Source organism: Cibotium barometz, chromosome 42, assembly GCF_041138505.1.
Source record: "Cibotium barometz isolate CiBa-2024 chromosome 42, ASM4113850v1, whole genome shotgun sequence".
Taxonomy (NCBI): Eukaryota; Viridiplantae; Streptophyta; class Polypodiopsida; order Cyatheales; family Cibotiaceae; genus Cibotium; species Cibotium barometz.
In genome coordinates, this window is record NC_141087.1 from 6783535 (window position 1) to 6797576 (window position 14042).

At 49.8% G+C, this 14042-nt stretch overlaps 1 protein-coding gene across 1 annotated transcript in view; it reads right to left on the reverse strand.

The window, feature by feature from the left end:
* Nucleotides 1–14042, reverse strand: part of LOC147614121 (dihydrolipoyllysine-residue acetyltransferase component 3 of pyruvate dehydrogenase complex, mitochondrial-like) — a 72956-nt gene that overhangs the window by 54826 nt on the left and 4088 nt on the right. Inside the window, exon 2 of the mRNA XM_086780655.1 lies at nucleotides 9065–9169. Within this exon, the coding sequence (XP_086636781.1) occupies nucleotides 9065–9169 (105 nt within the window). The remainder of the gene's footprint in view (nucleotides 1–9064; nucleotides 9170–14042) is intronic.

Below are 14042 nucleotides of genomic sequence, written 5' to 3' on the forward strand. Positions count from 1 at the left end.
GCAGGGTCTGCATCAATATGCCACTTCCGAGAAGCGGCGGCCACTACCCGTATCCTCTGAAAGATGCACTCTGCAACCCAAAGGCGACTCCGCCTCCACTCTCTGAAGTCTGCCCTCATCCTGTATCTCATAGTAGAGGCATCTACCATCCTCAGTGCAAGCTCTGATAGCAATCAGGATCTCCAATTGTGTAAAGGCTCCCATCCACCGTGGGGCCGCTGGCTCGAAAGGCGTGAACCACTCCTCAGTGAGTGCCTCCTGAATGTCATCCCTCATAATCAGTCCCCCCTCTCTGAAGTGACTCAGCCTCTCCGCCTGGATCTCCTCCAGGAGACTGCAAAAGGCCTGCCAATCTCCAAAACTGCGCGCTGGGCCTGCCACCACCACCCTCCCAGCCAAGGATAGCCGAGCTGTACTCCAATATAAAAGCTTCTTCCGAATGCTCAGAAGAAGCTAGGCGATCTGCTGCTCAGGTGACAAATCAAGTCCAATCTGGCATCCCACATACCGCACTGCTGTGCCAGGAGGAATCCATCTAAAACCCGGGTCTGGGCTCCATGCCGGAGCAGGAGCGCTACTGATCCAAAAAGCCACTGTCTTGCGCCAATTGATCAGTGCTCCCGAAGCCACACCAAAAACCTGTAGCGACTGCTCTGCCCTCTATAGATTGGCCTCTTGGCCATGTAGAAACAATCCGGTGTCATCAGCAAACTCAGAATCAAGCAGGTCCTCTCCCCGGACTGGAAGCTGGAGTCCTCTCAAACCAACCTCCTCTGCTGTCAGATACATGCTCATAGCCTCTGCAAAGAAAAGAAAAAGGAACGGGGCGAGAGGGCATCCCTGACGGACTGATCTGGTCAACTCAAAACTCGGCCCCCGTCCTCCTGCCATCAACACCTGGCTACGAGCTGTGGAATATAGAGCCGCCACTCCTCGAATCCAGTCTGGCTCAAAACCCAGGCGAAGCATCGTGCCCTCTAGAAAACCCCAATCGACTCTATCGTATGCCTTCTCAAAACCGAGAAGCATAACGACCAAGTCCTCACCGAGAAATCTAGTTCGGGCCGTCGCCTCCCAGAAGGTGAAAATGTTGTCAAGGATACTGCGCTCGACGACGAATCCTATCTGAGTAGCATGAATCAAATCCCCAAGGAAGGGCTGCATCCTCAAACTCAAGGCCTTTGCTAGGACCTTGTAGAAAGTATTGAGGATCGTAATAGGCCTCCAATGCCGAATATCATCTGACACTCCCTCCCCCTTGGGGATAAGAAAGATCAAGCCCTCTGAAAAACTCTGTGGCATCACCCCAGTGTCCAAAACATACTGAAAACCCCTGCGGGGGCCTGGCCCCAAAAGGTCCCAGTAGCGCATAAAAAAGGCACGCATCAATCCGTCCTCCCCAGGGCAACTATGACGCAGAGGACCCTCAAAGCCTCAACAAGCTCATCCTCTGAAAGGGACTCACCCAACACTGTGCGCATACGATCTGTGACCCTCCTCTGCACATGGGCCCACACAGTCTGTCTGCAAGCATCGCGTGCCTCCGTGGTGGCTGGCTCCGCTGAAAGCAGGTCTCTATAGAACTAAGTGGCAATAGCTCTAATCTCCCCAGGCTCAGTGGCTAACGATCCGTCTTGCCTCCTAAGCTGGCGTACTCCTGCTCAAGCATGGCGGGGCCCGGTGATCTCAAAAAACTCCCCAGTCACTCTATCACCAAGCTGCGTCCACTGAGAGGCCTGGCGATGATAGTAGAACTCGTGTCTCTGCTCCTCTGCCTCTCTAACCTCCTGGCGTGCCTGGATCAGCTGGGACGCCACCCACTCACATGTAGGCTGCTGCTCCTGAAGACGCTGGAGCGAATCAAGACTACGTCTCAAGCGACACTCCCGCTCTCGTGTCTCTCCTAGCCGTGTCAAGGCTGTAGCATGCAAAAAAGAGCTGAGCTTGATGAGTCCCCGGGCACACTGGCCTGCTGCATCCAGGTCAAAGCTCAGGCTATCATGCCATATCCTCTCAATGTCCTCAAAAAGACTGGGGTCTGTAAGTATCCTCTCTGCGATCCTCAACTGCAAGCTAGTCTCTCGTGTCCTCTCCTCTAGTGTCAAAATAACTGGCGCATGGTCTGAAAAAGAGGTGCCAGCGAGAATGCCAACGGAGCCACCACGCTCCCTGAACCTGTCGCCCACATAGAAGCGATCAATCCGTGATAGATTAGTCCCTCCCTGCTAGCGATCCGACCGAGAGAAACTAAGACTGTCCTGAGAACGGGAGAAAGCCTCATGCTGCCATGCATCAGTGATCCGCAGTGTCATACAAAATCGCTCCCAAGCTGCAAGCTCCGTGCCGTGCACTGTAACATGACTACCTCCCACCCTATCGGCCGGGTCCTCAAGCATGTTGAAGTCTCCCCCGACACACCAATGTGCGGCCTCGGGCAATGCATCTGTAACAAGGGTCCAGAACTCTGCTCTGGCACTAGCATGATTGGGCTCAGAGACATTGAGCACACCAAAGTGCTCATCAAGCATCCTCAAAATAACATACTGCGCTCTACCAGGCACAATGACCCCGCGATCCACAATGGCCTGCCGCCATACATCCGCAATGACCATACATACTCCTCCCTGCCCACCCAAGGGGCCAAAACCTGCAAACCAAAATGTGTCCCATCTACCAGGCATCACCGAACCATATCTCCAAATCCTGCTCTCACTCAAATGGTGCTCCTGCATCATCAGAATATTAATACTGCCTCCAACCAGGCATCTCTGAAGCTCCTGCCTCAAACAACCACGATAACGGCCCTATACATTCCACGAGATGATCCTCATGGATGACCTGCTGAGGTGGAGGCTGTCTCAGCCATACGGCGGGCCTTCGCAAGCGGCTTGGATGGAGAGTAATCCCCATCCGAGCGGCTACGAATCTGCCCACCCGGTGTGCTGCAAGAGTCTCGGACCACGCGCCAGTGGCTGTGTCCCATAGCGACTGCCTCCCACTCGGAGAGAGAAACCTCATATACGCATACATAGCCAGGGTCTCGTGCTAGGTCTGCCACTATGCGAACCACCAAGTGTCGATTCCCAGAGGCATCCGCACTCCCGGTATCAAAGAAATGTGCCAACTCCCACAGTCGCCTATCACGTCTGTCATCTCCAAATCGCTCACATGGTGAGAAAACTCAACTGCCTGTGTCCTCAAAATACTAAGAGCAAGATTCAGAGTCCACTCCCGGTCACTAGTGCCGCAAAGAGGGAAGGAGAAGGCCACCGCTGAATCAAGTGCCTCCTCCCCTCGGGCCGGAGGTATCACCACATGAACTCTGATGGGTGCTGGCTCATGGGAGCCCTCCGCTCCAAAAAGGCATGTAAAGGAGTAGTCGAAAGCCTCCGAGCGCTGTCTAGTGTCGAGACTACTCAGCCGACTCCGAATAGAGGATATCCGTGAAGCACGAATCGGCATGGTAGGTCTCCTCTACGGTGCACGAGCAAGGTCGGTGCTCAGTGCCCGCCGGACTGCAGGTGAGCGCCAGGGTACTGCCAGTGCCTCCTGGGGAGCTGAGGCGAGCGGAAGGGGAGGAGGGGGAGGGGGGGGGGGGGAGAGGGGGGTGGGGAAGGAGACGCTGAAAATGCGGGAGCGGGAACGGGAGGAGGCGAGGGTGGAAGCGGGGGGCGGGGGAGGGGGGTGGGGGGTGGCATCTCCTGATCCTCAATCTGTGCTGGGGTCTCCTCCTGGAGGGGAGCAAAGCTATTCCTCACTGGAACCCAATGATGCTGAGGCTGTGTCTGCTGCTGCGTCGATCTCTGGCATGCTGCTGTGGCTGTCTCCCTCTACGGCGCCCCTGTCCAAGCTGCCAATCAGAGGTCTTTGTGGGTTGAGCAGGTGTCCCGAAGGCTGCCTGCTGAGCCGCATCTGTGGGCGGGCCATCGGAGGTCTGCTGCCTGCAGTGAAGGTCGGGGTCTCCTGCGAGGGCAGGCCTTGGCCAGGTGGCCGACCTGCCTGCATATAAAACACTGGTTCAGGAGCCCCGAAAACTCCACTCTCTAATCGATCCATCCCCCCCCTATCCTACGTAACTGAATGACCTTTGGAAGGGAGGAGATGTCAAGAACCAAAACTCTGACCGAAGGAAGGCCAGCTGCTCTAGCCACCACAGAAGCTGCTGTGGGGCCAGTCTCAAGCACCGAGCCCACCAATGATCCTATCCTAGAAAGGACGGAAGGTACTCGCGACGAAGTCCAGGAAAGCAAACTGTGACATGGAATAGGCGCTCTCCCTGCTCGGCCGCCGCTGATGGGTCGAAACCATGCTGCCAAGTTCTGAAGAAGGCCCGAGCACCCCTGATGTCAAGGGGGCTCATGGCTAGGACCTGGGCCGCGCTCTGGGCTGTCTCGAACTCAATCTGGCAGTGTTCGCGGCCCAGTAACTGAACGTCTAAGATCTTGCCCACATCTGCAAGAAGGTGGGCCTGGAGAAGATCCCGGATCTCCCCTCTGCTGGGACGAGTGCCAACTATACAGCAAATGGTGGAATGTGCTTGGAGGCGTTCCACCTCTGCGGCGAGGCTCGCTTCCTCTTCTGGCAAAAGAGAAAGCCTGATGGGGGTATCCTCAGGGGCGGGCAAGGGGGCTGCAGAAGAGTCCCTCTGAGGTGGGGCCAGAGGAACCTCCATCAGAGTCTGAAGCTGAGTCGAGGGCGAAGCGAAGACGGAGGGTCCTGCAAGAAACAAGCTGCAAGAAACAAGCTGCACGAAAAAGCGGAGTAGGGAGGGGAAGAGGGGGAAGGGCGGAAGACAGAGGGGGAGGGGCGGAAGACAGAGGCGAGAAACGGGCAGCGGGGAGCGAAAGGGGGCGGGAAAAGCGCGAAAGGGGGGCGGGGGCAGGCAGGGGGCGGGACGCGGAGGAAGGGGGGAGCGGGGGGCATGAAGGAGACAGGGGCAGGCGGGCAGGGGCGATGGGCGCGAAAGGGGGGAGGGGGGGCGTGAAGATCACAGGGGCGCGGAGGGGGGGTGCGAGCAGGCGAGGAGAGGCGAACTCTCGAAGGCGGGGAGGGGGAGTGCGAGCAGGCAAGGAAGGCGAAGGCCGCTCGAGCGGGGGGGGGGGGGGGGGGGAGAGAGCTTCAGCGAGCGGTTCGTAGCAAATAGAAAGAATTAGTACAGTAAATAAGTAGTTGATAGGGCGAATGCACCGCTAAAGATAGAAAGAATAAGCACAATATCAACTGGCCGCAACTCGGACGAGAACTTCACAATGTGAAATCTGCATGTCCGCTAATACGGCTGAATTATATACCTAGATGAATCCAGGAGCATGCCCAAATTCACCTTTCATTATATCCCATCCGCCAAGCTCCTCATGCTTTCCTAAAATACACTTTAAAAAACATACCATTTTCTCCTTGCAAAGATACAAGGGTAAGGCATTCAAAAATCTCATGCAACAATCTTGCAAGAAAAAGAAAGGAATACTTGGCTTTTCTTGGCCAATTCGTCATATAGCCAAATTGATGTATTATCTTGAGCTTGATGAAATGATCCATGACATCAATATAGAAGAAAATACTTAGCAGGCATAATAAAGCCAATTCAATGCTTCCAAGGCAGATTCCACGAATCCATGGACCATGTTGACTTATGCTCATGCTCTCGACACATGATTGCTCCCATAAGTGGATAGACTGACCGTATTTAACTACACTAATAGTCAGTGTTTATACCCCAGCACGATCGTCTTCACACAAGAGTAATACCAATGTAACTTCCTGGGCACGGTGCGCACGTGAGTGTTGCAAAACACTTATGACTATTAATGTAATCAAACAGTTAAACCATGGCCACGACCTTAAAACATAAGCTCGACAAAACATTCACAATGCTGAAAATGGAGCTTGCACATGTCACACTGCACTAGGGCCGGAATGGGCCGACCCAGTTTACTAAGGAGTATTTATGTTGTACAAGCTTTGGGTGCTCACCCAGATTTGGGTTCTTGCCAGATTATCCACATACAAACCATTACACAGCCGAGCATGGGGGCAACCATTTTATTCAGCCATAAACAGACTGTAGAAATGTCGAGCCAACAATATAAATAATCCATATACCTCCATGTGGGTATTGATCCTTCCCCAAAAACCACGAGTTTTCATGCAATAGAGCTGATATAGCAAGTACAGCTCTCCATTCAGCCGGTACAGCCTTCCTCCATTCAGCCACCGGTACAGCAAGTACATGGGCTGGTACAATAGGTACAGCCCTCCATTCAGCCCGGTACAACAGTACGGCTGGTACAGTATGCACAGCCCTCAAATCAGCCAGTACAACCATGCATTCAACTAGTACAACCTTGCATTCAGCCGGTACTGTACATAAATCAGCCGGTACAAGGGCGATGCACCCATCAAGAGGCTAAAGAAATAACCAAACCTTCTGTTGAGGAGGGGAGTGAAGGAGTGTAGGATCTCTCCACAAGAAGTAGTTGACGAGAATGCACGCAACCAACATGGTAGAGGCTAGTGTGCAGCAAGAGAGCCTCCTCCAAATGAAGAGAGATGGGTCCAATTTATAGATTTGGGCCTCCCATGAGCTAAGATGGCAAGAGAAGACTATAATGACAAGTGGAGAGCCACACAATAGCTGAAGTGACAAGTGTGAGGCCATGACGAGAATGCACGCAACCAACATGGTAGAGGCTAGTGTGCAGCAAGAGAGCCTCCTCCAAATGAAGAGAGATGAGTCCAATTTATAGATTTGGGCCTCCCATGAGCTAAGATGGCAAGAGAAGACTATAATGACAAATGGAGAGCCACACAATAGCTGACGTGACAAGTGTGAGGCCACTTGTCTCACTTTGATCCACAAACTGTTTCAAGCGCCTCGTCCTTTGTACTGGATAATCCCCATTCCCAAAGCTTGCACATCCATAATCCTTTGGGCATCCAAAAGCCATCCACATATGAAACCTAGGAAAATGTCCTGGCTAGTGACATGGCCTAATACACACATGCTTGTGTATGGATGCCAATGGCTTGTGGCAAGACACGGGAGTTAGGTTCTTCGTGAAAAGCTATGGAATCAACCCCGACTTCAACAAAACATGTTTGCAAAATGTTTTCATTGCATGGATGTCATTGGAAATCTCGCATGTGATGCCTATGCTTGTATCTTGAGAAATCCTTGATAATACATTCATATTAAAGGGAGGTCGGCCCTTTCTGACCCTATTGCAATGTCATTTAAATTTCAGCATTGCTATCTCATTTAGTTTTGTGCCATTTCGTCTTGTTTAATAGTATTAATAGTTTGCACCAATCTATCATTCTACTCGTTCAATAAAGCAAATACACCATACGTGGTGGGGGCCCTTCAAAGGGTATTTGGGACCCAATACTATGTATTTGTCTCTCCTCTCTCTCTGCACTCTTATCTTCTCTACATTGTGCTATTCATTGTCCAGAACCAAGGGCTGGAAGTATTTATCAAAGTATAATCCTCCTCTGTATCCGCATGTTACAAAAAGATCCAGTTCAATTATGTCATTATTGCCTTTACAATGCTGCACCTTGCACACTTGACAAAGGCTACAGCATGCACTAAGGGAACAAGAAGCGCAAGAGACAAAGTCAAAAAAAAAATGCACGTTTGTCAACCATCCAATGATGGTAGATGCACTTCCCATACGCAACAATTTTTTTTGAATGAGATAGCAGCACGCTAGATAAGTCAAATGGAAAGTTTTTCTCAACTTGGCACTAAAAACTCCAAGAATGTGGCCAGTTAGGGGATCATGAAAGGGTTATGGAATCCTACAAAAAAAAGGCACAATTAAGGAGTGTACACACTTTCGATCCTTTGGTTAGGACATACTAATCCTTGCAACGAGACACAACCCTTGAACAGCGTCTCTTCACTAATAATCAAGATTAGGCTATAATTAGAGCGATTAAGAGAGACAAATCATGACATGGAGGAGACAAACTTTAGAGATGCTACTTTGTGAAGTTCAAGAACTCTTCACTTATAGAAGCAAAGTGGATGGATGAGGTGTAATTTCAAGAGGATCCGCAGCTCCTAGCAACATACTTGGAAGCTTTTCAATTGTGGTCAATTGTTTAGAAGCCAGGGAGGATGTCACCATTTGGGCATTCTCTACACTTCCGACCTCTGGATGAGCTTTGGACCTATGGACGAGCTTCATGGTGGACCTGATGCCTTATGGCAGGGGACTTATGTCAACACCAAGGGTCACGTCGCAACTAGCACCTCATGGCAGGAGATTTATGTCTATGCCGAGGGCCAGTAGGCTGGATATGTGAGGCCGGGGATTTTGGTCTACGCCCATATTCAAAGTATGGTATTCCAATTGGCCAGGGGACATAATGTCTACACACCCGGAATGACTGCCACGTGTCCTCCCAGATAGGGGCACCTATGCTTGTGCGTCTCGGAGTCTCCTGTGGCCTCTTGCACTATGGAGGCTGAGGGCACCATGGGATGATTTCAGCCACCAGGCCAAATGGAAGGCCCATTCTTGATGTTGCTAGTTCCATGCCTCAGATGGGTGTCCACAAACTGATGCTCACTAGACCTAGACTTCTGACACAAACAAGTGCCCATTCACCCAGCCAACTAGCCTAACAATGACACCAACACATCATTTAAGAGGGTTACATCAGTGTGCAAGACAAGCATACTGATACATCATTTAATAGGGTTACATCCGTGTGCAGGACAAGCACTAGACGTGTACGGGACGTGCACGGCTGACCCAAGCTCACCCTGCAGTGGCACGCTGGTTGACATGTCTCTAGACAAGGGCTTTCAACGAGCCATGTGTCCAACCACATGGTCTTGCACTTTTCCTGTGCAATCATGTCTGCGGCATCAATGCCCAGGATGCACATGACATCCTGTCAAGGATGTCCAAGAATCTGAGAATGGAACGTCAATTGTGAACACGGACAGGCAATTCAGCCCGTCCATTTGCTACTTCAAACATCCAATCATAGCAAAGTCTCTAAAAGCAAAAAAAAAATACAGCACAACTGCACAGGAAGGCAAGAGCACCTTTTAAAAGACTGGTGCAAGCTTTTTCATATTCGGCTGATGCTCCAACAAGTTGGGGTGATGCAACATAGTTTCTGAAACACGGAGTGATCGTAAATGTCCTATCTGCAGGCATTGCCAAATACAAAAAAAATCTATTCAGTCTACCTAAAAGATCCTCTGGCAGAATGCTCACTGCTATTCAAAAGTATGCAATAACCCCTTTTGCTGAAAAAAAAATTTAAAAAAAGAAACTCAAAAAAGAAAAGAGCAAGACTTGTAAATGAAAACATGACAAATAAGCTTTATCTTTGTTGAACGATGATTCATCACCTTCAACTGAGCCATATGGCTAAACACACGACTCCAACAAAACCACATGCTTTCATCACGACAGTCACATCAACACTATGGAAACTCCGTGTGTATGTGTGCGCGCGTGCACGCGTGTGTGTGTGTGTGTGTACCTTTGTAAAAATGTCTAGGCTCATAGTAATTCGTCATAGTTGATATTGTGTTTGGTTGGCTCTGCGCGCGCGCGCGTGTGTGTGTGTGTGAGAGAGGCGACCTTCCCCGTCTTCTTCCTGGACTGCGTGTCGGCCCTGCTGCCCTCCCCGCGACTTTCTGGGGGTCCCCTTTGGGCACGCGGGTTCTTTTTCCTGCCTACCACCCTGTTTTCTCCTCTCCTCATCGCGGATCTGCCCCTGCTACTCCTCTACTCTTCCGCGACCTCTGTGTGTGTGTGGGTGGGTGGGTGGGTGGGTGGGTTTGGGGGGGGGGGGGGGTGTACAGCTGTGTGTGTGTCTGTCTGTCTGTCTGTGTTTGCTGGTCCGGTCTTTCCTCATGGAGCCTGTGAAGACTTTTCAAAGAGGCGACCCTGCTCGCTGCGTGAATCTGGAATTACAGCCTTTTGCTGACACCTTGCAAGAAGGGTCTTCTGAAATTCAGCAAGCTTGGGATGAGCCAGATCCGGCTTTTCATGTTTCTATCCCGGGATAGGTCTTGTATGCTCCAGTAATGAGTTTGGCACAGAAAGCGGTTGTGTTGTTCTTTCCAGGCCGCATGCCTGATGCGGGGGATGTTGCACACTGGATTAAGTCTTTTTTGCTTAAAGGATGCTTTGTTGCAGGCTGTTACAAAGCTGCCTGTGCTTTTTATGAGGTTATTTTTACTGAGCCACAGTATAAGCAAATGCTTTTGGAGAAATCTCCCTTGTTTTATGGTCGCCAGTTGGTGCACGTTTTTCCACGGATGCCAACCAAGGACTATCAAAATCTTATCAGGCACAAATGCCCGGTTTGGGTCGCCAGTTGGTGCACGTTTTTCCACGGATGCCAACCAAGGACTATCAAAATCTTATCAGGCACAAATGCCCGGTTTGGGTGGAGGTGTTGGACTTGCCTTTGTACTGCATACCTGCATTACCGTTCTTAGCCGAGGTACTGGGGAAAGTTGTATGTCCACCTCGTTCGAATGGCAATGTAATCGTTTTTGCATGCTGTGGGACACAGATAAACCCACTCCTCCCCATGTGGCATTTCAGATTGATATGCCTGGTATGCCCTCTCAAGAGGTCTTTTTTAAACTCAAATGGGGAAATTTTGCAAGCTCCTGCTTTGAGTGTGGGAAGTTTGGTCACATGCAATCTGACTGTCCCCAAGTTTTGTTAAAGCCTCCACCTGCTGCCGTCCAGCCAGCAGACCCTCCTCTCTCCGGGCCCTCTCTTGCATCTAAGTCTCGTCCCTTGAGTGCCTCGCCACCCACAACAACTGAGAAAGGGAAAACTAAAGTGTCTACCCCGCCAGTCAAGACTTGGGACAAGGGGAATGGTGCGGTTAAGGCTGCCGCCTTGTTGGATTGGCAACTGCCAAAGAAACCACCAGGCCAATGGTCAATAGGAATTGGACCAAAACTCCTACTTCCTCGCAGTCTATGCCTAATGATGGATTTGGGGTGGGGCAACTTTGGCCAGCAGTGGTTCTAGGAGCTAATTCATTGCATCCATTATCGGGTACTCCTGTTCCTGTTGATGCCCCTACTCCTAACCTTCCAGAGCTTGCTAATGTTGATGAGCAGTCAGTCATGGCCCAGCCTAGTGCAGCCATGCAGGCTGAGAGTTGAGTGGTGGGACTTTCTTGCAATTTGTATATATGTATATACCGCTCAAATGCATTACGTACCATGTTCAGGGCCTCTGCCATGTAAATAAATGGAGGCTAGTGTGGGACTACATTAATAGCAGCAATAAGCCGCATATAGTGTGTTTGCAAGGGCACAATCAACACTCCTTCGTGGGCTGTGAAGGATATTTTGCTGGGTTTTGGATTTTCTATGCTGGTTCTTCTGCTTTCTTAGGTGTTACTCTGCTTGTACATCATGGGTTGCAGCCACGTGTTGCGTACAATGATACATATAGCCGTTTCCTTGTCATTCAATGTATGCTTGATGGGGAGATTTATGAGTTTGCCTTGATTTATGCCTCGCAAACTTCTGCTACGCAAGCTGAAATGTGGCACCGTTTGACAGCCTACCCTTGGATTGTTGTCATTCAATGTATGCTTGATGGGGAGATTTATGAGTTTGCCTCAGTTTATGCCTTGCAAACTTCTGCTACGCAAGCTGAAATGTGGCACCGTTTGACAGCCTACCCTTGGATTGGACATGCTTTTCTTTGCGCGGATTTTAATAATGCACTAATCCGGGAGACAATAGTACACATCGGTCTCATATGCTCTTAAGGGAACATCACGCTTGGGGTCGTATGCTTGATTCCTTGCATGCTTGTGATTTATGGCTGCATCTTTTGCTGGGTCACACTGGCTATACTTTCCATCACAATGCTCTTACTAGCTATTGGGCTCGATTGGACCGATGGTACATGTTGAATGCAGTGCAGTTTGATGCTTTTACTTGTGCAATGAGCCTAGATTTCTCGATGCACCTGTCGGATCATTTCCCGGTCTGTATGACATTGCATTTTGGTCTCCCACTGCAAGATGTGCCACTGCCTTGCAAGAGGCTCTTGCTGGTTAATAATAGTTATCTCAAGCATCAATACTTCCAGTTCATGGTACATGGACTCATTGATCGCCTTGTTTTGCATGTTTCTGTCGATGCCAACTGGGCATGGGATTGTTTTTCCATGGGCATGCAGGATGTTATCCGAGACTATGGCAAATGCTACATGGCAGGCTTATGAATTCAGGTGGCCAATGCTAAGTCTCAACATCATCAGCTTACAGATCTTAGCCAGCAACGTACCCTTTCTATTGTTGAGCAATCCTACCTTCAAGCCGCACATCATTGCTTGGCTGACAATGATAAACGTAAACTCCACAAATGGCAAGTCTGCTCCCGTCATAAAGCATTGCAAGATATGGGTTGCTCCTCTAAGGCTTTTTTCAAAAGCCTCCACACTTCCCGACGCATGCATTCCATTCATAGGGTGCAATGGCATGATGGGACTTGGACTAACAATAAAAAGCAGCTTGATGGTGTTGTCCAACAATATTTTGCTGATTTGTTTGCTACTCCTAGACCCTCCACCTCAAATGAATTTGCAGCATGTGATGTGTTCTTACGCCGAGTGCATCCTATTCTCTCCGAGAATGAGGCTAATTTGTTAGAGATGCATTTACTAATGAGGAGTTGATAGCTGTCTTGTCCTATTGGGTCGCTAAAAATCCCCAAGATGGAATGGGCTTACAGTCGAGTTCTTTGCTGAGTTTTGGGATGATTTGAGCCCTATTTTGTTGCGTATTATTAATGATGCATGGCTTTCTGGTGCGATGCCTCTCTCATGGAAAAACGATTTGTTGCATTTGCTCCGTAAAAAACCGTTGTGTGAACGTTTGTCGGAATGGCATTCGATTACTCTAATGCTAGTGGTTAATAAGTTGGTTTCTAAGATGCTGGTTCTCCGGCTGTCCCACATTTTGTATGCTAGTTTACACCTTGCCCAGTATGGTTTTGTGCCCCGCCGACATATTCTTGATAATATTGCTAACGCTTACATTGGGATAGAGTATGCCAAATACACTTGTCAAGATGTTCTCATCATGCGGGTAGGCATTGAGAAAGCTTTTGATACCATTCGATGGGATTTCATTGCAACTGTTCTCGCCCAATTGGACTCCGGTCGTCGCATGCAACATGTGGTGCATTGGCTCTATGCGGATGGCGCTGCCTGCTGCCTGATGCTCTCTCTTCCTCCTGGACATTGGGCCGCTCTGTCCGGCAAGGCTGTCCTCTCAGTGCCTTGCTATATGCTATCGCCACCTGCTATACATGGACGCTTTGGTTTCAAAGCAGCATTTGCATGGCATTGCTATTCCTAGGGGGACGTCTTTTGTTAGCCAGGCTTCTGCTGATGACTCCTTTTTCTTCTTGTGCAATTCTCAATCAGATCTTCAACATCTTATGCAAGCCCTTGATCCGTATGGTTTGGCGACGGGGTTGAAAGTTAACTTTGCAAAATCAAAACTCCTGCCTTTGCATGAGCGTGATTGGCATCGTTTCTTGTGGCCGGGCCTCTTGGTCCCTCCTGATCATGTGGTACGGCATTTGGGGTACCCCATTGGTTGGCACATTTCCTTGGCACGAGCGACAGTGGGTGCTTCAAAAGCTTTACCATAAGCTTGACTATTGGAAACTTTCCATTCCACTTCATGTTCACCTTCAGGTTGTCCAATCCATCATTATGGCTTATGTGCAATTTCATATACCGCTCATTCCTTGGTCTTCTTCGGACATTTAGCAGTTTATGTCCAGAGCAATAGAATGTCTTTGGCGTAACTGATCACAAGGCGGTGCGTCTTCTCAAATGCAGTTATGTTTGGACACCAAAGATGCATGGGGGCTTGAACATCCTCAACATACATGTTCATGTGCTTGCTTGCAAGGCCGTGCTCTTGCCTACTTTCTTGGAACAGCATCAACCCTGGACACTCATGCTTTCTCGCTTGTTTGTCTCTCTCAGGACAACAACATTTGGGCACTA